Below are 19,602 nucleotides of genomic sequence, written 5' to 3'. Positions count from 1 at the left end.
GGACCTTTTACATCCGGTTCATTTCCCCCTCCCACTCAAACATCGCTGAATTGCTATTGAGCCAGTGTGAGTTTTATTACTTTTAAATCTTTATTATAGTGAAGTTATTATTATATTATAAGTATATTATTAAAGTAGTATGTTATTTTAGTGGCTACGAGTGCGAAGAAAGGTTACGAGTGGTAAAGTCATAATTTGTTGCTACCTGGACGCTCGTTCGTGATTAAAAAACGCTAGCCGCGAAGAGTAGCGGCGGGATGTTTGATTTGGAGACTCGCGTTTCCTTATTTCCGTCGTTATTGATTTAAAAAAATATGTAATTCTTGTTATTGGTGGTTTTCTTTAGGATTATACATGAGGTGGTCCTCGGTTAACGTTTGTGTTAGCTTCCTGCGGGGTGCTGCTACTAAACCGAACGCGTTTATACTGAAACACGAGCCAATTTTTCACTCAGGAATTTTAGTCATGGATGCAAAACTCAAACAATCGCGATCGTCGTTAAAGTCAAAGTCAGCTTTATTGTCAACTATGCTAATATGCATGACATACAGCTACTGAGCGTATTTTCCGTTTTAAGACTCGTGCTGAATATTCAGGAAGTCTTGTTTTCGAGTTGATGACGATCCCGTAAGTGACGTCACGGAGGGAACACCCTTAACCGAGAACGCGACACACAATGCATTTTGGGTACTTTTTTCATCTAAAAACACCTTGTTTATTGCAAAATTAGAAGGAAAACTACATAAATAACGTGATGGTGAATCGTGTGTCGCAGCCAATTGCGGTAACACGCATAAAGAAGGTGTGAGTTGACACAAATTCCCAGCAGACAAATCAGCCCATTTCCAACGCCGCTTGTTCGCCATCTTGTGCATTTTCTGGGACGCTACATTGGAGTCCAGACGGCTCGAATTGATACGGAAGGACTTCTTTAATGGATGTCAAACATTTATGCTTTCCTCTTCAGAACTATTTGAATCATATTCAGAACCGGACGAGTAACAAGAAAGGATCTTTTTCCAAATCTGAACTCTCTGAAGCCATTGTTTTGATTCTGGAGCAAGGCAGTTTGTGAAGGAGTATCCTGGTGTGACGTCATGAACAAGGGGGCGGGACTTTCTGAATCTGAGTTCAGAGCTCATGTTGTGGCAGTTTTTGGACACTTTAAGTCATTTTTATTGGTGTTTTGCATTTGACAAAAAAATATCAGCCTCCGTGTTTTAGGTATTTTAGATGTTATAAAACGTTTTTCTGATATCAGTTAGGAAAGAAAAAAATGGTGCAGGTTGTCCTTTAAGCGACATCTGTTGGCTCAGGTTCCAGAATGTCAGACGACGAGGACTTGGCTCCGGCCCCGAAGAAAGGTCGCGTGTTCTACGGAAGCCTTGAAGAAAAAGAGCGGGAGCGCCTCAATGCAGAAATTGCCGGCGCCCTGCCCGCAGGAAGTGAGGGCGTCAAAGCAGCAATCGAAGCAGGACACATTAACATCTCATCTGGTAGGTGACACTTTTTTTTTTTTTTAAATCCGCCTACCACCTGACTGACGTCCCATGATGCTTTGCAGCCGAGACACTTGAGCTGGAAGAGCACATCAACGAGAGGCAACAGGAAGCGCTCGCTGAATTTGAGAGGAGGAGGCGAGCGCGACAAATCACCGTGTCCACCGATGACACCGAGGTCAAAGCGGGATTGCGAGCGCTCGGGGAACCCATCACATTGTTTGGGGAAGGCCCCGCCGATCGGCGAGAGCGGTAAGCTGTACCCTGTAACTTTCATCTTGTCCATTTTCAAAGTCAAATCGAGGACAGCTTTATTGTCAAATATGCTAATATGCATGACATATAGCACAGATGAAATTAATGTCCTCTCGGACTTATAATGTGGCTAAAAAAAGACAGACAACAGACAATACATGTCATTTCTGAATGTAAAGTGAGGTAGTGTCGTATGTAGTAATGCAAAAACAAACACAAATAAAGGTTGAAGTGAGGTCTTGCAGCAAAATAAAATGAAAAAAAAAATAGAGTTCAGGATGATAGTACAGTGTACTCAGAGTTCGGTGAGTGTGGCAGTGGGAAGGGGCAGGGGGGGGCAGGGCGGGAGTTGAGTCTCCTGACTGCCTGGTGGCAGAAATTGTCCTTGAGTCTGCCGGAGACTACGCACTTTTTTTCTACTTTTACTTTTGTCCTCGTCCGCTTTTGACCTCCATTTTGTCCACTTTTCAGACTGCGCGCCATTTTATCCGTGGTGGGTCCGGATGCCTTGAAGAAGTCTAGAAGAGATGAAGAACGAGCCAAGCGTTCACAGGAGGAGGTTGGCACCATAACACACAGACATACACACATATCATTTATATAATAATAATAATAATAATAATACATTTCTAAGCGCCTTTCAAAACTCTCAAGGTCACTTTACAGTCGAATGAATGCATGAATGGATTAATTAATGAATTCATAAATAAATAAAAAATATGCATGCGTACGTACATACATACATACATACATACATACATACATACATACATACATACATACATACATACATACATACTTGCTTGCTTGCTTGCTTGCTTGCTTGCTTACTTACTTACTTACTTGCGTACTTACATACTTAGATACTTACAGACTTACTTTCTTACGTATATACTTACTTTCATATTTACTTACTAACATACTTACTTACATATTTACTTACTTACATACTTACATACTTACTTCCATACTTACATACTTACTTACATACTTACTTACTTACATACTTACTTATATACTTACTTACATACTTACTGACTTACATATTTACTGACTTACATACTACTTACTTATATACTTGTATACTTACATACTTACTGACTTACATATTTACTGACTTACATACTTACTTACTTACAGACATACATAAATAGATAAACAAACAAACAAATTAATTTAAAAAAGAAATAAATACATCAATATGTAAATATATACATACATAAATGACTCAGGTATTAATGTTTTGACAGCCAATTTCCCAAAATCAATGTGAAATAAGATGGGGGGAAAAAAAAACATGGCCTGTCGGGGACCAAAAGTGTCGCTTTGGTATATATGACGATAAAGTGCCTGTTTTTTATGTATATTTTGTCCCCTTCCTGATTAATTGCAGTGCAATCAGACGTGGTACCACGAAGGGCCCACGTCTCTCAAGGACGCACGTCTCTGGCTGGCCCGTTACTCTCTGCCCAGGTGAGTGCCCACCGACTGGACCGATAACTCCCTCCAATATGAAGTGGAGAAATCGGGAGTATGTGTGTGCGCGCCATGTTTGTCACGTCAGGTCGATGAAGCGTCTCGACGCAGCCCGGGCCCAAAAGGAAATTTGTGAGGCAACCAGAACCATCCGCCAACAGGAGCTAAACAAGAGCCTAAGAGTGAGTACAAATCAAGATGATTTTGTTTTCAGGATTTTTGGATGATTTAAGAAAAATGTCACCTCCTTCTTCCTTTTTAGAACTTAAACAACTTCTGCAGTCAGATCGGTGACGATCGACCAATCAGCTTCTGCCATTTCAGCCCCGACTCCAAGATGCTGGCTACTGCCTCCTGGTGATGCTCGCGAACAAACGCAAGTGCGTAACTAGCTCGTGCTATGCTAACGTGACGTGTACCCCCCAACAGGAGCGGTTTGTGTAAACTTTGGTCCATTCCCGACTGCAACCTGATTCGGACTCTGAGAGGTGGGCGGAGCCTTCATTTTACATTTATCTATTTTTAACCTCAACATTTATCTATATATGTATAAATATTTATCTTCAACATTGATCTATTTTTATCTATCAACATGTATCTATTTTTTTTAAGTTCTTATTTTTTTCATGGCTGCAACAGATTCTTAGCACTTTCCTTATTTTCAAGTACAGGTAACATCTGACTTACAACCAGCTCGACTTACAACCACCCGCACTTACAACCACGACCTCCAGAGACCTCCTCTGAGTCTCTATTCAACATTTTGAATGGATTTGGACTTACGACCGTTTTGACTTACGACCGTTTGGTCGGAACGGAACTCGGTTGTAAGTCAGATGTTACCTGTATTTGGGTAGTGCGATGTTATTTGCAATATATCTAATGAGTTAAAAGTTAAAGGTTGTGGCGAAAGGGGTAGTTTGCGAGTCATTTAGCCTCTGAGTCTCTATTCAACATTTTGAATGGATTTCGACTTATGACCATTTGCACATACGACCGTTTAGTCGGAACGGAACTCGGTCGTAAGTGGGATGTTACCTGTATTTCAAAGCACATTTTTTTCCTGCAAATCGAATTACAGAAAAAAAACAAAATGGCGCTTGTTGTATTTTTAATTAATGTGTTTTCTTGTTCACGACGTCACGCAATTCTGTTTCTCCCGATATTTTGGTTGCAGGTCACAATACCAACGTGGGCGCGGTGGTCTTCCGCCCGCAGGCCGGCGTGTCTCTCCACCAATCGGACGTCAGTTTGGCCTCGTGTGCCGCCGACGGGTCCGTGAAGCTATGGAACCTCATCAGGTAAAAACTAATGGAGGCGGAGCCAAAGAGAAGAAATAAAAGTGAAAAGTAACAAACTGTTTTTTGTGGTCGTCGTAGCGACGAGCCGGTGGTGAGCATAGACGACCACACTGAGCGAGTTTCTCGTGTTTGTTGGCATCCATCCGGAAGGTTCCTGGGATCTACCTGGTAAACCGACATACACACGCACACACTCAAAATACACAACTAGCACATGTGCTATCGATTGCTATCGATTTATTTGGCCAATATTAGCTCACTTATTAGCATAAATACTGCATAAAATAAAGATGATGACATTCAAATATTCACCACAATTGATATTGTTGTTGTAAGCGGCATTGGAAGCAAACAAATATTCATTGTGTAGTTGTTTTTTTTTTAACATTAACTCATTCACTTGCAGACGATGTGCAAAAATGTGTCCATTCCAGTGCCAGGGTTTTTGTCATTGTCACTCAAATTGCAGGACCCAGAAAATATTGAGTTTTAGGATGAGGTAAAGATTCAATAAACGAGGTAAAGATTCAGAAAAAAAAGAGTTAATTCCTAAGTTATATGGTTCTGGAGTTATCTGAGCTTGAAATGGGGGCAGGTGTACAAAATACAATATAATACGTACTTTAAATTTTGAAATGCTTGAGATTGTAAGACATTTAAATATTCATCCAATAATTTGTATATGTTATTGTAAGCGGTATTGGAAGAAAAAATAAATTAAATGTGTAAGTTTTCTTTTATTGATTCCAGATTGAAATCCTACTCTGCTAAATCGAAATCAGTTGTGACCCAACCAATCGTAGACTAATAACAACGAATGCTAATCTATTTAGCTACGATCACTCGTGGCGTCTTTGGGACATGGAAGTGCAGGAGGAGATTCTCCATCAAGAAGGTCACAGTAAAGGTGTTCATGATCTTCATTTTCATCCCGACGGATCGCTGGCTGCGACTGGGTAAGCGCTACTATGCTACAAAACAATCCTTCTTTTTTCGCTCGGCGTCACTCGTTCTTAAAAGAGTTCCATTTATTTTCATTCACTTCATTTCAATGCAGTGGCCTGGATGCCTTTGGAAGAGTTTGGGATCTTCGCACGGGACGTTGCGTGGTCTTCCTGGAAGGACACCTGAAGGAGATCTACAGTGTGCATTTCTCACCTAATGGGTCAGTCACGTGACAGCACCTGTAGAACTTATACAAAATGGGGGGGAAACGTCAGGGGGGACATTTTTGCCTTGTTTTTAAAAGGATGGATAGATAAATAGCAAGCTAGTTGGATAGTTGAATAGATAGCAAGATAGTTGGCTAGATAGCAAGCTAGCCGGATACATAGCATGCTAGCTGGATAGATGGCAAGCTAGCTGGATAGATGGATATATAGCAAGCTAGCTGATAAGAGTGCAAGCTATCTGGATACATAGCGAGCTAGCTGGATAGATAGCAAGTTAGCTGGATAGATTGATATGAAGCAAGCTAGCTGGATAGATAGTTGAATAGATAGCAAGATAGTTGGCTAGATAGCATGCTAGCTGGATAGATGGCAAGCTAGCTGGATAGATGGCAAGCTAGCTGGATAGATAGCAAGCTAGCTGATAGAGTGCAAGCTATCTGGATACATAGCGAGCTAGCTGGATAGATAGCAAGTTAGCTGGATAGATTGATATGAAGCAAGCTAGCTGGATATTTAGGTGCTAGATAGCAAACTAGCTGGATACATAGCAAGCTAGCTGGATAGATGGATTAGATAGCAAGCTAGCTGGATATATAGGTGATAGATCACAAGCTAGCTGGATAGACAGATTGCAAGCTAGATGGATATATAGCAGATACATAGCAAGTTAGCTGGATAGATGAATAGATAGCAAGCTAGCTAGATAGGTAGCAAGCTAACTGGATAGATAAAAACATCTGGATAGCAAGCTAGCTGCATACCTAGCTATCTGCATAGCTAGACTACAAAAAGTCCCTAAATTGTAATTGTTTTCTCCCTCAGTTATCACCTGGCGACAGGAAGTGGAGACAACACCTGCAAGGTTTGGGAGCTGAGAAACAGGAAGTGTCTTTACACAATCCCCGCCCACCAAAACCTGTTATCAGGTGTCCGATTCCAACGTGAGCACCCTTTCGCCTTTTCTTTTTCCAAAGCTCTAATTCCCCCCCAAAAAAATCGCCATGGTACATTAATAGCATTTACTCGCATGCGCATGTTTGTTCGTTTACAGCGACGGATGGCCAATTTCTATTGACGTGCGCATACGACAACATGGCCAAGGTTTGGAGTCACCCCGGCTGGATGCCCCTGAAGACGCTCGCCGGCCACGAGGGAAAGGTACACATTTATTTTTTTTTATCCATTTCATTTCTAAGCGCCTTTTAAAACTCTCAAGGTCACTTTACAGTCACTGGATAAGTTTTTCTGTGGGTGAGCAGCGGCAGCCACACACGCCAGTGTTCACTCAACGGGGAATAACACAAATAAATAAAAAGCTAGCTAGATATCCAGCTAGCCCACTAGCTAGCTTATAGATAGCTAACAGATATCCATATATATTTGTGTGTGACTTATTTTGTTTGTTTGTTAGGTGATGGGTGTGGACGTGTCTCCAGACGGCAAACTCATCGCCACGTGCTCCTACGACAGAACCTTTAAACTTTGGGTGTCGGAATGAGACGGTTTGTTTTACTTTCACCTCATTCTTTATTCAATAAAATGGTCTTTTAGCAAGACGTTTTCATATTAGCATCTCTAATATCATTTTACTAGGTTGATTTAAGGGGCTTTAAAAGAGCATGTTTCTATTGTTAATCAGTAATTTTGGCAGTTTCTATACTTTTGAACTTTAAAGGACAACCGACACCATTTTTGATTCCTAACTGACATCAGAAAAATGTTTTATAGCATCTAAAATATTATAAATAAAATATTATTATTATTATTATATAGTACACCCAGTTGACTGTGGCAGGCACAGCAGAAGGAGCAACACAATGTACATTGGAGAACAAATTGTGGAAAAAGATTATTATGTCAGTCTTTATAAAGTAGTATTCATCCCCTCATCAAAACATTTTTCATATTTTATTAACATAGGTTTCAACAGATTAATAGTTCCTGGTTGTATTTTAGTCACGAATAAGGTTGCAGGACTGTGCTAGCAGCTGTGCAAAGGTCCACTCGCTGTCAGTGGCGTGAGATGACGTCATTGCGGTGCCTTCTGCTGCTCAGCGTGGACCACGATACCTTTCGCGACCAGATCCGGGACCTCGACGGCCAGCCAAGGTCCGAGCCCAAGGGCCATAAGGTGGGCCAGGCCGAATCGCGGTGCGTTCCGGGCCCAAAGCGGCGCAAAATGATCGGTCAGGCAAATCTTGCCGCCTCGGTACATCTTCGCCGTTTTGCCATCCAGTTCCGGCAATGCCACTTCCGGCGCCGTCTCCGGGTACGTCACGGGGATGTCGAACTCCAGGCGGAATTCGTAGCGTAGCAACTCGTGCACGAACCAGCACGTTCCGGTCCAGCGGGTACCGTCTGCGTTGGATTCGAGGCGAAACCAGTCGTTGTCGGCTGCCTTGTTGTTCTCCACGAAACGGATGAGGGCGAGGTACTCCTCCTTGAGGCGCTGCGGCCACAGAGCTCTCTCCCGCGGGCCGGCTTGTGTCTTAAGAAGGGGGATCTGAGATACCGTCTTGCGTGTGCTCTCGTCCGCCATCGAGACGAACGGACCGGCGGACGAACGAGCTGAAACGGAGCAATCCTTGGCGATACTCGCTGACGTGTACCAGACATCCGCTGGTGACACATTTCCGGCATCCCCCTCTCTTCTTCGGCTTGTCACGTTAGCGTTCATTACCTCCGCCTACTGGACCAGACTATACGTTGCAAACTATATATTCGTGAGTTGACAAACGTTCACCTCAGTCTAACTCCAACACGATTCAAAATAAAATCCCCCGAATGAAGATTTTAAATTCAGTAGCCTTGTCGTGATTAAATATTTATAATCACCAAATGCAACGGAACATTTGCGATGAAGTACGTCCATTTATGTGCATTATTTTACGTTGTCGGATAGTTTCATTTCTAAACTAAGTGGGTAAAAAGAGTAAAGTATATATTTCCGGATTATTTTTAATTGGTGGGACATTTAATATCAGTATTTTGAATAATTCTCGTATTGAACATATCACAACAGCACCAAAAAAAACTAAGCGGAACTGACACTTTACACAGGAACAACTTCCGCCCCAGACAGCCATTTTAGCATGTTCTGTCTCACGTCGTTGCATTCAATTTTGTGAATCGTTAATATTTTCACTAATATTTGTCGATAATCAGACACTTTCCCCATCGACCTCAAGCAGTTAGCTCGCGTTAAGAGCATAGACGACTCGGCGCTAAGATGGCGGCCGACCGTCGTGAGGACAAAGGTACGAGTCAGTTTAGCTTAGCTCGTTAGCTTGGCTAACCAGTTAGCTTGTCTTTGTTTTGTGGGACCTTTTGTATCGCCAATCTTGCTAATCAAATTATTGCTTTCTTTTTTGTCGCTCGTCGATACGCGTCCCCAAGCCTAACGGCAGCGAGTTATACGGACAATTTCCTCAATTTTGTTCCCTTAACCGTACTTAATGACGTGACCGAACAACATGTCTCCTAATCATGTTGTTATACAATTCATATATGTTCAGAAAAAAATCACACTCGAACAAGTTATAAGTTAACAGTCACAATACCTTAATTATATGTTCCATGAGTCGATTAAAATATTCATAATAATACGTGAATCAGGCCTATTTGAATGGCGGAATTTTTTTTTGATGGTAGCCATTTCATTCCTGATCATGCCAAACTAATCGATCGATTTATATTAACTTTAACTCGACAATTATTAATCGGGTTGACCTCACTTTCCTTTCAGTCATAATGAAAAACACAAATTTCCCAAGATTCTCCACAAAATCCAAATTGGGGAACATCAGACACAGGCAAAATTGAGTTAAAATGGCGGCCAGTCACTTAGATTGTTTAATATGTTCATTTTTAGAATCACTTGGTAATGTTTCTGAAATTGATTTCATGATGTGATAGATGGTGAGCTCACTGTTCTGGAAGACATTTTGACGGAAGCGCCGGATCAGGATGACGAGCTGTACAACCCTCAGACGGAGCGACACATCATAGATAAAAAAGGTACCACCTGTACCATTTTGTCCTCAATCTATCTTTATTTATTTACCATCTTTGCCTTCCTGGCTCTTTCTGAAACACTTGAATTTGTGCGGTAGGAACCAAGCGGAAGAGCGGGCTTTCGGAGTGCCACGACCGCAAGCGATTACGGGGATCGACTGGTCACACCGCTTCCAGATCGTCTTCGGCCAATAAGAGAGGCTCGAGAGCCCTCCTCTCATCATCATCGTCCTCCAAGAGATCAGCTAGCAGTCCCCACAGACGCCATGTGAGCAGCTACCGTGGCGATGACTACGATGAACGAAAGAGTCGCCGGGGGACGAGAGACCTCGGGCGTAGCGAAAGAACCAGACGGAGACGCTCTCCGAGGAACAGCGACCCCGCCAAGCAGGTCTCCAAATTTTACTAGATTATTATTATTATTATTATTATTATTATTATTATTATTACAGTGATACCTCAGTTTACAAACCCCTTGGTGATACAATAGCACATTTATTATACATAAAATAAGGTATATTTTGTGTAGTTTTAAGGGTTAGAAAATTAGAAAGTAGAAAATTATGTTTTATGGGGACCTGGGAACGGATTATTCTCGTTTTAATGGTTTCCTATGGGAAATTAATTTTTGGGATACACACTTTTCGCCTTACACACTCTGTCTGGGAACCAATTAAGTTTGTAAGCCAAGGTATCACTGTACAGTGAAACTCAACATTTGTTTATATCTAGCTAGCTATCTATTACCTATATAGCTAGCTAGATAGCGATTTGCATCAGGAAACATATTAGCTATCTAGCTAGCTATCTATTAACTATCTAACTGTCTTTTAGCTAGCTAGCTAGCTCTCTTAGCTAGCTAGTTCTCTTAGCTAGCTAGTTATCTATTAGCTGGGTAGCTCTCTATCTCTTCGAGTTATTCCGGGTTGAGTGAACGCTTGCGCGTGTGGCTGCCGCTGCTCACTCACTGAGAAACGTATCATGTGACTGTAAGCTAGCTAGCTCTCTTAGATAGCTAGCTATCTATTATCTAGCTAGATAGCCATTAGCTATCTATTAGCTAGCTAGCTATCTTTTTGATTTATTCTGGGTTGAGTGAACACTGGCGCGTGTGGCTGCCGCTGCTCACCCACAGACAAACGTATCGTGCGACTGTAAAGTGACCTTGAGAGTTTTGAAAGGCGCTTATAAATCAAATATTATTATTAGATGACCCAGCTGCCATGAACGCGTCGAATATGCTACAATTAGCATTTTTATTTGCTAAACCATGAAACATGAAATAAAAAAGTGTCAATCTTTTATCCAACTATTTCTTTTTTGCGCACGTAGAAGCGGCCGAGCAGCCCCTCCCACCACCGAGAGGACAACAAATCAGACGAGGGCGCGGCGCCAGAGTACGCGTCAGACCAGCTGTCCGGAAGCTCCTCCCCGGCTGCGTCACGCGACGGTGACGAACAAGAAGAGGAAGATGTAGAAGAAGAAGAAGTAGAGGGAGAAGAAGAAGAGGAGGAGGAAGGGGAAGAGGACGAAGGCGAGGAGGAAGAGGAAGATGAGGTGGAAGGAGAGAAGGAAGACGAAGGTGAAGAAGAAGAGGAGGAGGAGTACGAGTGTCGCATTGAGGGCAATGAGTACGACACACGTAGCGAGGCGGGAGATTCCCGCTCCGCCTCCTCCGTCAGTTTCTCGGACGACGGCGAGTCGGCGCGTTCGGCCTCGGGGTCCGACGTCTCAGGTGCGGCCCGCTTCCGTTTCGCCTCCGTTTTTGTTTTCGACATTTAGCTTGTAGCAGACGTGCATCTTTCCCTACATGACATCACAAAAGGTTGAGTGAAGGCCTAGCTAGCTACCTGTTAGCTATCTATTAGCTAGCTAGTGTTCTAGCCGAGTTACTTGGCTATCTATTATAATAATACATTTCATTTATTAGCGCTTTTCAAAACTCTCAAGGTCGCTATTAGCTGTCTATTAGCTAGCTAGCTTTCTATCTGAGTTACTTAGTTATCTATAATAATAATAATATTATAATAATAATAATAATAATCTCAAGGTCACTATTAGCTGTCTATTAGTTAGCTAGCTTTCTACCTGAGTTACTTCGGGGTTGAGTGAAGGCCTAGCTAGCTAGCTATTAGATAGTTAGCTTTCTAGCCGAGTTACTTAGCAATCGAATAAGCTGTCTATTAGCTAGCTAGCTTTCTCTAATAATAATACATTTCTTTTATAAAAGCCTTTCAAAACTCTCAGTCACTTTACAGTCACAGGATAAATTTTACTGTGGGTGAGCTGCGGCAGCCACACGCGCCAGCGCTCACCCAACCCAGAAGTAACTCAAATATATAAAAAGCTCGCTAGCTAGCTAGTTAATAAATAGCTAATGGATTGCTATTAGATAGCTAGTTAGATAACTAATAGAAAGATAGCTAGATAGCTAGCCAGACAGACAGCTAATAGATAGCTATTAGATAGCCATCAGATAGCTAATAGATAGCTCAATGTCAAGTATCTGAGTTACTTCCGGGTTGAGTGAAGGCCTAGCTAGCTATCTGTTAGCTATCTATTAGCTAGTTAGCTAGCTTTCTAGCCGATTTACTTGGCTATCGAATTAGCTGTCTATTAGCTAGCTAGCTTTCTATCTATCTGGTTGTTACTTCCGGGTATGTTAGTGAAGAGCTAGCTTTCTAGCCGAGTTACTTAGCTATCAAATTAGCTGTCTATTAGCTAGATAGCTTTCTATTTGAGTTGCGTCCGGGTTGAGTGAAGGCCTAGCTAGCTTTCTAGCCGAGTTACTTCCGGGATGAGCGAACGCTGGCGCGTGTGACTGCCGCTGCTTACCCACAGAAAAATGTATCCTGGATTATTATTGTTATTGTTATTAGTTCATACTTGTGATGACCTCATGCCGTTTTTGCGAACAGGTTCCGAGAAGAAGCGGGAGAAGCTTTCGTCTTCGGTGCGAGCCGTCAGTAAGTCCGCCTTCCACCGTCGGCCGACGTCTGTCAGTCGACTGCGCTTCTTATTTTGACCCCACCGCTCATCCCCTTTTTCTTGCAGATCCCACCAGTAACCTTCGCTACATCCTGCGCGAATCGCGTTTCTTCGTCATTAAGAGCAACAACCACGAGAACGTCTCGCTGGCCAAAGCCAAAGTAAGTCGCCTGCCGATCCCTCTTGATTTCTTTGATCTGATGTGAACTCCGCCTCATCTGCTCGTCGTTGTCGTTCAGGGCGTGTGGTCCACGCTGCCCGTCAATGAAAAGAAGCTGAACGCGGCCTTCCGCTCGGCTCGAAGCGTCATTTTGGTCTTCTCTGTCCGTGAGAGCGGAAAATTCCAAGGTGAGACCGAGGATCAATTACGGGGCTGTCAAATATGATTTAAAGGACAACCGACACCTTTTTTTGTTTCCTAATTGACATCAGAAAAAGGTTTCATAGCATCTAAAATACCCAAAACACGCAGGCTGATATTTGTAGTCAAATGCAAAACACCAATAAAAATGACTTAGTGTCCCAAAAGTGCCATAAAATGAGCTTGGAACTGCGGCAATTCAGAAAGTCCCGCCCCCTTGTTCGTGGCGTCACGCCAGGATACTCTTTCACAAACTGCCTTGTTCCAGAATCAAAACAATGGCTTCAGATTCGGATAAGTTGCTTTCTTGTTACTCATCCAGTTATGAATATGATTCAAATAGTTCTGAAGAAGAAAGCATAAATGTTTGACATCGATTAAAGAAGTCCTTCCGTATCAATTCTGGACTCTAATGTAGCGCCCAGAAAATGCTCAAGATGGCGCACAAGCTCCGTTGGAAATGGGCTGATTTGTCCGCTGGGAATTTGTGTCAACTTACACCTTCTTCATGCGTGTTACCGCAATTGGCTACAACACACAACGATTCACCATCGCGTTATTTATGTAGTTTTCCTTCTAATTTCGCAATAAACAAGGTGTTTTTAGATGAAAAAAAACTACCCAAAATGCATTGTGTGTCGCGTTCTCGGTTAGGGGTGTTCCCTCCGTGACGTCACGTCAGGCATCGTCATCAACTCGAAAACAAGACTTCATGAATATTCAGCGCGAGTCTTAAAACGTAAAATATAGCGATATGCGGTGGAATTTTTGTCATTTGAAGTGATTTTCCAAATTATGGACGCAACTTGTCCGGTGGTGTCGGTTGTCCTTTAAAAGCATACCCCACACGTGTTGCTAGGTTTTGCCCGTTTGGCTTCCGAATCTCTTCACGGCGGCTCTCCCATCCACTGGGTGCTTCCCGCCGGCATGAACGCCAAGATGCTGGGCGGCGTCTTCAAGATCGATTGGCTCTGCAGGTGAGGACGAGCCCCACCCACAGCCCCTCCCACCCGACAGCGAGTCGGCCATTCCACTTTGCCTCACTTTTTTTTTAAATGGCTCTCCGCAGGCGGGAGCTCCCCTTCACAGAGACGGCTCACCTTTCCAACCCCTGGAACGAACACAAACCCGTCAAAATCGGCCGTGATGGACAAGTACGATTTCCATTTGATATATATACAGTGATACCTCAGCTTACGAACTTAATTGGTTCCCAGAAAGTGTATCTAAGGTGACAAGTGTGTCTTCCAAACTATAATTTTCCATAGAAAACCATTAAAATGAGAATAATCCGTTTCCAGGTCTGCATAAAACATAATTTTGTACTAAATAAGCCTTAAAACTACACAAAATATACCTTATTTTATGTATCATAAATGTGATATTGTATTGTAATTAAAGAAATAAATAGTACTGTATAATAAAGTCGTTTTATTTACCTTTGTCAGGAAATCCAACCGGACGCCGGCGCTCAGCTCTGTGCGCTATTCCCATTGGACGAAAGCGTGGACATCCACCAGGTGGCCCGGCGCGTTCGTCACAAGCGTGAGACCCCTTCGGAAATGCGACCCCGCGGCCGCCCGCCGCTGCGCGAACCGGGAAGGTTAGCCAATCGCCAAGCTCCTCCTCCCACTTCCTGTTGTTCTTCCGCTCCCATCGCGGGGGCGCCACCTGCCGCCGGACGTCTTGAGACAGCGAGCGCGGCTGCGGCTAATCCGCTCGGGCTTGTCGTTGCTCGGCCACTCGCTCTGGAGGTTGCTCTGCGAGGCGGGAAGTCCAAATGGTTTCATATTTGTTGACTTTCTCTCTTTGCAGGAAGTTCACTCATAGCAAGTTGAAGCTAGCCAAATCTAGATGGACTTTTCAAAATAAAAGCATTGGCTGGACTGATGGAAGCAGGAAGGGGCGAGGGAGCTTGAAGGGAAAAGAGAGAAAAAAGAGAGAGAGGGACTTTGATCTCTACATGGACTCTTGTTTTTTGATTTTTTTTTTTTTTTCCAATGCAGTGCAGGTTGGTCATTTGATGGGGGCGGGGGAAGGAATCACTGGACTGTCCCATGATGGGTGGCTTGGGGGACAATTTGTCCAATCAGGTAAAAGATGGAACTGATCGAATGACCCTGCGCTCACCCCCCCCCTTGAGCGAACACTTGAAAAAATGTCTTTGAGACAGACACACACGCACCGAACGAGGACGTTTTGTTGCGGTGTGTGTGTGTGTGTGTGTTGCTCTTGAATGAACTCTTAAAGTGTGTGTTTGATGGACTTCGAAAAAAAAATGTCTGGAGGGTTTGGTGACTGACAGGACTGCACCACCAGCACCATCATGACCCATCCACCCTTTCAAAATAAGAGGGTTTGTTTGAAAAAAAAAGCCTTTTTCATGGACACTGATGTGGAAACAAACTTTGTAGAATCCAAAGTCCACTTTTACATCACAAGCGGTATGTTGACCCGCCAGCCTTTTGATATATTTCCAACTTTGTACATCTACACTTTCACTTTTCATGATCGCGACAATTTGGGAGCTTTGACTTGAGTGAAATTGTCAACCGAGGGACTGTGTAGACTTGTAGCACCAACTTGCTAGACATTAGGACAAATGGGGCAAAGACCCAGGACTCTGTGAAATAAGACCTTGCCAACAGTGAAGCAATCCTGGAAAACGGAAAGGTTGAAGTCAATCGACTTAGCAACTGACTGAACACACCGCGAAGACACAACCAAAAAAAGACTTTGAGCCCAACTTAGTGGACTTTGAGACCAATGGGACAATCCATGGACAAAATGACCAACTGACTAGACTTTAGTACAAGTCGGACAAACTGGAGAATCTCTGGGATTAAGTAGATCGACTTGATAGACTTGACAATGGGATAAACTGGGAAGACCCTCGGACCATCTTTGGAGATACTAGGACCAGTCAGGCAAATGTATAAGAATCAGAGACTGAACAAAAAATAAAACAAAAACGAGACTGTGGGACCACCTAAGTATGCTACTGGACAAACCGCAAAGATACATGCACCAACCAAAAAAAGACTTTGGGCCCAACTAAGTGGACTTTGAGACCAAAGGGACAATCCATAGACACAATGACCGACTGAGTAGACTTTAGGACAAACTGGACAATCTCTGGGATTAACTATATCGACTTGATAGACTTGACAATGGGATAAACTGGGAAGACCCTCGGACCATCTTTGGAGATACTCGGACCAGTCAGGCAAATTTATAAGACTGAGCAAAAAATAAAACAAAAAGGGAGACTGGGACCACCTAAGTAGACTTGAGCAAAGGTCTTATGAACTGAAGTGACTCTGGTGACCAATCCCGTAGATCTCAGCACCAGTTAGACTTTTTTTCATGCCGAGACTTGTCAAAGTGGGTTGAAAGGTTGAGTATTGATTTATTATTTTTCATGTTTGACTGGTACAACCATCCTCGCATGTCCGCGCCAGCGTCCGTTTGTTCTTACCTATCAACTTATTCCACGTAGGCGTCGTCTCGAAGAGTTTGACCTTCACGGCAGGAAGCGACCTCGGGCAGAATGTCCGGACTTCAACCAGCGATCAGGTTGTGAAATGAAAGTCCAAGAGAAGAAGCTGCAAATTGTGTCTTGTTTTGGCGATTTTCCCAGTGACCATCTATAACCATGTCCTGGGACGCTGGCTCACAGTACTATCATTTTGGTTTTCTTTATAGGCTTTATCCCTGACCTGCGTAGCCAGCCATTGGACAGGTGAGTACTCCTCCGCCTCACACCACCACCACAAAAAAACAACAAAAACAAAAGTAGCAAATGAGTGTAAAAAAGTTTCACTTCCCTATCTTGCAGGCGCTTCACCAATGTGAGACGGGACATTTTCCTTAATGGGGTGTGTATTTATTTAGCTATCTACATCTATGTCTATCTATATCCATCTATCCATCAAAATAAGTTCTCAGAAAATTTTTTTTGGACAAAACATTAGCTTAATGCTAACAGAAAATGAAAAGTGCCATAGACAGGCTAACAAAACTAGCATTGCTGTTGTGGTTGCTAACACTGAAACTGTTATTTGAATACAAACAGACATACGTATGTGCAGTGATTCCATGCTACTTGCAACTATTCTTTGTGATTCAAAGTTTCAGCTGTACTTATATTTGTCTATGTATATGATAGAGATTAGACAGAATAAGAAGTTATCATATTTAAAAGTTTCATCGTTTCATCACATTCAGCCTGTTAAACTGTCATTTAGGAGATCTGGCCTTGGAAAGAATTTAGGACTTGGGAAACTAATTTATCACCGAAGCAATTTACGACTTGAAACTCCTTCACAGGAAGAGCTCATTAGCCAGGTTACAAATGTATCCGTTCATGGAAAAGACAATGTTTTATTGCTTACAGCTGTTCGTGCTTAGAATTGAAGGGGTGTGGTATTCTAATCAAGAAAACTATGTTTTACTAATGTATCACTTAAATTTGCATATACTGTCAATAAATAGCTTGGCAGAGGGCTGCAGAATTCAGACGTCTGTCATGGATGGCTGCGTCTCCTGCAGGCAGTAAAAGACAATCTTTCTGTGTTCGAGCCTTTGTCCACAGTGTCCGATCAAACATCTCTGACATTACGTCTGTTTGTATTCAAATCACAGTTTCAGTGTTAGCGACCACAAAAGCAATGCTAGTTTCGTTAGCCTGTCTATGGCACTTTTCATTGTCTGTTAGCATTAAGCTAGAGTTCTGTCAAACCAATTTTTATAGAACGTGAAAAGTCAGATGTTCTAGTACAAGGATGAAATCTATTTTTTTAGAGTATAGTTTCGCCTGACGATGGCTAATGTCAAAAGCTCTGACACAAATTGATCAAGCATGGCCGGTAACACAGCTTCCTGTTTCTTGCCAGTCGTACGACTACATGCCTCACCACAACGTGGGACCGCCTCCTCCTTGGCAGACGTTGGTAAGCTTCGTTTGTCTCCCCATTTTGAGTCCTCGCATCGGGACTTGATGGTGTTTCTGTGCGTCCAGGCCACGTACCCCGTGCAGCAGCCGGCGCCCCATCACCCGCCCTACTACCACCACAACCAACCCCCGCCGCCCCAGCACCAGGCATACCACCACCACCACCCTATGCCGCCCCACGAGGGGCCTCCCCCGCGCTTCCGGGACAAACAACGCGTTGCGGCGCCGCCGCCGCATCGGGCCTTCGCGTCCAGTCCGGTGAGTCTCCCGTTGTCAGGGGGCGGGGCTTGGGTTGACATGTTCATTTCATAGTCCATATTCAAGAAAAAACTGTTTTAAACTAAACATTATTTAGCCCCATACAACTAAAAAATCTGACAAGGAGACGCTACCTTTAAAGTATTATTTTTACTTTTATTTTTATACATTTCTAATTTCAAAAATATGATGACTAAAATCATTTTTTGGGGAAATCCTTTAATACTTATTTGTTCTTTAGGGTTTTTTTTTACTTTATGTATGCGTGTGGCTGCCCCTGCTCACCCGCAGAAAAAAATATCCTGTGACTGTAAAGTGTCCTTGAGAGTTTTGAAAGGCCCTTATAAATGAAATGTATTATAATGATAATTCTTCTTCTTCTTCTTCTTCTTCTTCTTCTTCTTATTATTATTATTATTATTATTATTATACATTTCTAATTTTAAAAAATATAATGATGACTAAAATATTTTTTTGGGGGGATCCTTTAATACTTATTTGTTCTTTAGTTTTTTTTTTTTTTTTTTTTTTTACTTTGGTACTTCCAGGTTGAGTGAATTGAGCTGAGTGTTTTCCAAACATTCATTTCCCATAGAAAACAATTAAAATGAGAATAATCCGTTCCCAGGTACCCATAAAACATAATTTTCTATTTATTGGCTAGCTAGCTAGCTTTCTATCTATTTGAGTTACTTCCGGGTTGAGTGATCACTGGCGCGTGTGGCTGCCGCTGCTCACCCGCAGAAAAAAAAATATCCTGTGACTGTAAAGTGTCCTTGAGAGATTTGAAAGGCGCTTAGAAATGAAATGTATTATTATTATGATTAGTACTGATTGCCGTCGACTTGCTCAAGCAGCACGACTACGACATGCGCGTGGACGACTTCCTGCGGCGGACGCAGGCGGTGGTGAGCAGTCGGCGGGAACGCGAGCGTCAGCGCGAGCGCGAACGAGTCGGATTGAGGCGGGAACGAGAGAGGCCCAGAGACCGAGACCGGGAGAAGGAAAGGGGACGCTACCGCAGATGAGTGAGCACATGGTTTTTTTATTTTATTTTACTGTCGTTCATTCTTTTTAGTTTGAAATGGAACGTGATTATTTCCTCCCTCTTATTTTGACGATCCCATGTAGGAATCTTCTCTGCTGCTCTGCACCAGAAATATCTTTTTTCAGTATTTCAACACCAACCAGAAACAGATTCGTCTCCGCTTCCTCCTTCTTGTGTTTTTTATTTTTATTTTTCCTTGTAAAATGTCACACAAAAACCAAATAAATTGGATGATTGTTCCTTAAAATATTGCACTCTCTTTCTTTGTTTCCAGCA

General features: G+C 42.8%; 3 protein-coding genes across 6 annotated transcripts; 2 read left to right on the top strand and 1 right to left on the bottom strand.

Moving 5' to 3' along the window:
• The first annotated feature begins 4 nt into the window (after window positions 1–4).
• prpf4 (pre-mRNA splicing tri-snRNP complex factor PRPF4) lies at window positions 5–7,272 on the top strand. Its single transcript, XM_089021107.1, has 15 exons — window positions 5–66; window positions 1,317–1,496; window positions 1,565–1,751; window positions 2,226–2,313; window positions 3,148–3,227; window positions 3,319–3,412; window positions 3,493–3,587; window positions 3,660–3,718; window positions 4,408–4,531; window positions 4,610–4,699; window positions 5,365–5,487; window positions 5,589–5,696; window positions 6,526–6,644; window positions 6,755–6,861; window positions 7,115–7,272. The coding sequence occupies exons 2-15, from the start codon at window positions 1,325–1,327 to the stop codon at window positions 7,199–7,201; spliced, it is 1,533 nt and encodes a 510-aa protein (XP_088877233.1). The 5' UTR covers window positions 5–66; window positions 1,317–1,324; the 3' UTR covers window positions 7,202–7,272.
• On the bottom strand, window positions 5,577–8,371 carry ufc1 (ubiquitin-fold modifier conjugating enzyme 1). 2 transcript variants are annotated; one of them, XM_089021136.1, is made up of 2 exons: window positions 7,774–8,371; window positions 5,577–5,715 (listed from the first exon to the last, which is right to left on the bottom strand). In XM_089021136.1, exons 1-2 carry the CDS (start codon window positions 8,240–8,242, stop codon window positions 5,702–5,704), a joined length of 483 nt encoding a protein of 160 aa, XP_088877262.1. In that variant the 5' UTR covers window positions 8,243–8,371; the 3' UTR covers window positions 5,577–5,701. The 2 variants fall into 2 exon arrangements, with proteins under 2 accessions (XP_088877262.1, XP_088877261.1); XM_089021135.1 differs by lacking the exon at window positions 5,577–5,715 and having other exon boundaries at window positions 7,540–8,364.
• Window positions 8,372–8,775: 404 nt separating this feature from the next.
• On the top strand, window positions 8,776–19,573 carry ythdc1 (YTH N6-methyladenosine RNA binding protein C1). Of its 3 annotated transcripts, XM_089019723.1 has the most exons (17): window positions 8,776–8,960; window positions 9,619–9,720; window positions 9,816–10,108; window positions 11,050–11,452; window positions 12,636–12,683; window positions 12,772–12,866; window positions 12,945–13,053; window positions 13,926–14,043; window positions 14,136–14,220; window positions 14,515–14,669; window positions 16,566–16,642; window positions 16,772–16,808; window positions 16,905–16,944; window positions 17,962–18,018; window positions 18,087–18,278; window positions 19,136–19,306; window positions 19,410–19,573. In XM_089019723.1, exons 1-16 carry the CDS (start codon window positions 8,933–8,935, stop codon window positions 19,304–19,306), a joined length of 2,010 nt encoding a protein of 669 aa, XP_088875849.1. In that variant the 5' UTR covers window positions 8,776–8,932; the 3' UTR covers window positions 19,410–19,573. The 3 variants fall into 3 exon arrangements, 1 of the variants encoding a protein (XP_088875849.1); XR_016118190.1 differs by lacking the exons at window positions 16,905–16,944; window positions 17,962–18,018; window positions 18,087–18,278; window positions 19,136–19,306; window positions 19,410–19,573 and having other exon boundaries at window positions 14,515–15,510; XR_016118189.1 differs by lacking the exons at window positions 16,772–16,808; window positions 16,905–16,944; window positions 17,962–18,018; ... (1 more) ...; window positions 19,136–19,306; window positions 19,410–19,573 and having other exon boundaries at window positions 14,515–16,462; window positions 16,566–16,654.
• Window positions 19,574–19,602: the final 29 nt, after the last annotated feature.

This window comes from Hippocampus bargibanti, linkage group LG18 (assembly GCF_051943395.1).
Source record: "Hippocampus bargibanti isolate YZ-2025 linkage group LG18, ASM5194339v1, whole genome shotgun sequence".
Classification (NCBI taxonomy): domain Eukaryota; kingdom Metazoa; phylum Chordata; class Actinopteri; order Syngnathiformes; family Syngnathidae; genus Hippocampus; species Hippocampus bargibanti.
This window is presented reverse-complemented; position numbering and strand designations above follow the sequence as displayed.

Coding starts and splice junctions, on each gene's coding strand:
- prpf4 (XM_089021107.1), top strand. CDS start 1,325: ATGTCAGACGACGAGGACTTGGCTCCGGCCCCGAAGAAAGGTCGCGTG. Junction 3,228..3,318: donor GCCCGTTACTCTCTGCCCAG/GTGAGTGCCCAC, acceptor TTGTCACGTCAG/GTCGATGAAGCGTCTCGACG. Junction 3,413..3,492: donor AGCTAAACAAGAGCCTAAGA/GTGAGTACAAAT, acceptor CTTCCTTTTTAG/AACTTAAACAACTTCTGCAG.
- ufc1 (XM_089021135.1), bottom strand. CDS start 8,242: ATGGCGGACGAGAGCACACGCAAGACGGTATCTCAGATCCCCCTTCTT.
- ythdc1 (XM_089019723.1), top strand. CDS start 8,933: ATGGCGGCCGACCGTCGTGAGGACAAAG. Junction 9,721..9,815: donor ACACATCATAGATAAAAAAG/GTACCACCTGTA, acceptor TTTGTGCGGTAG/GAACCAAGCGGAAGAGCGGG. Junction 14,670..16,565: donor CCGCTGCGCGAACCGGGAAG/GTTAGCCAATCG, acceptor TATTCCACGTAG/GCGTCGTCTCGAAGAGTTTG.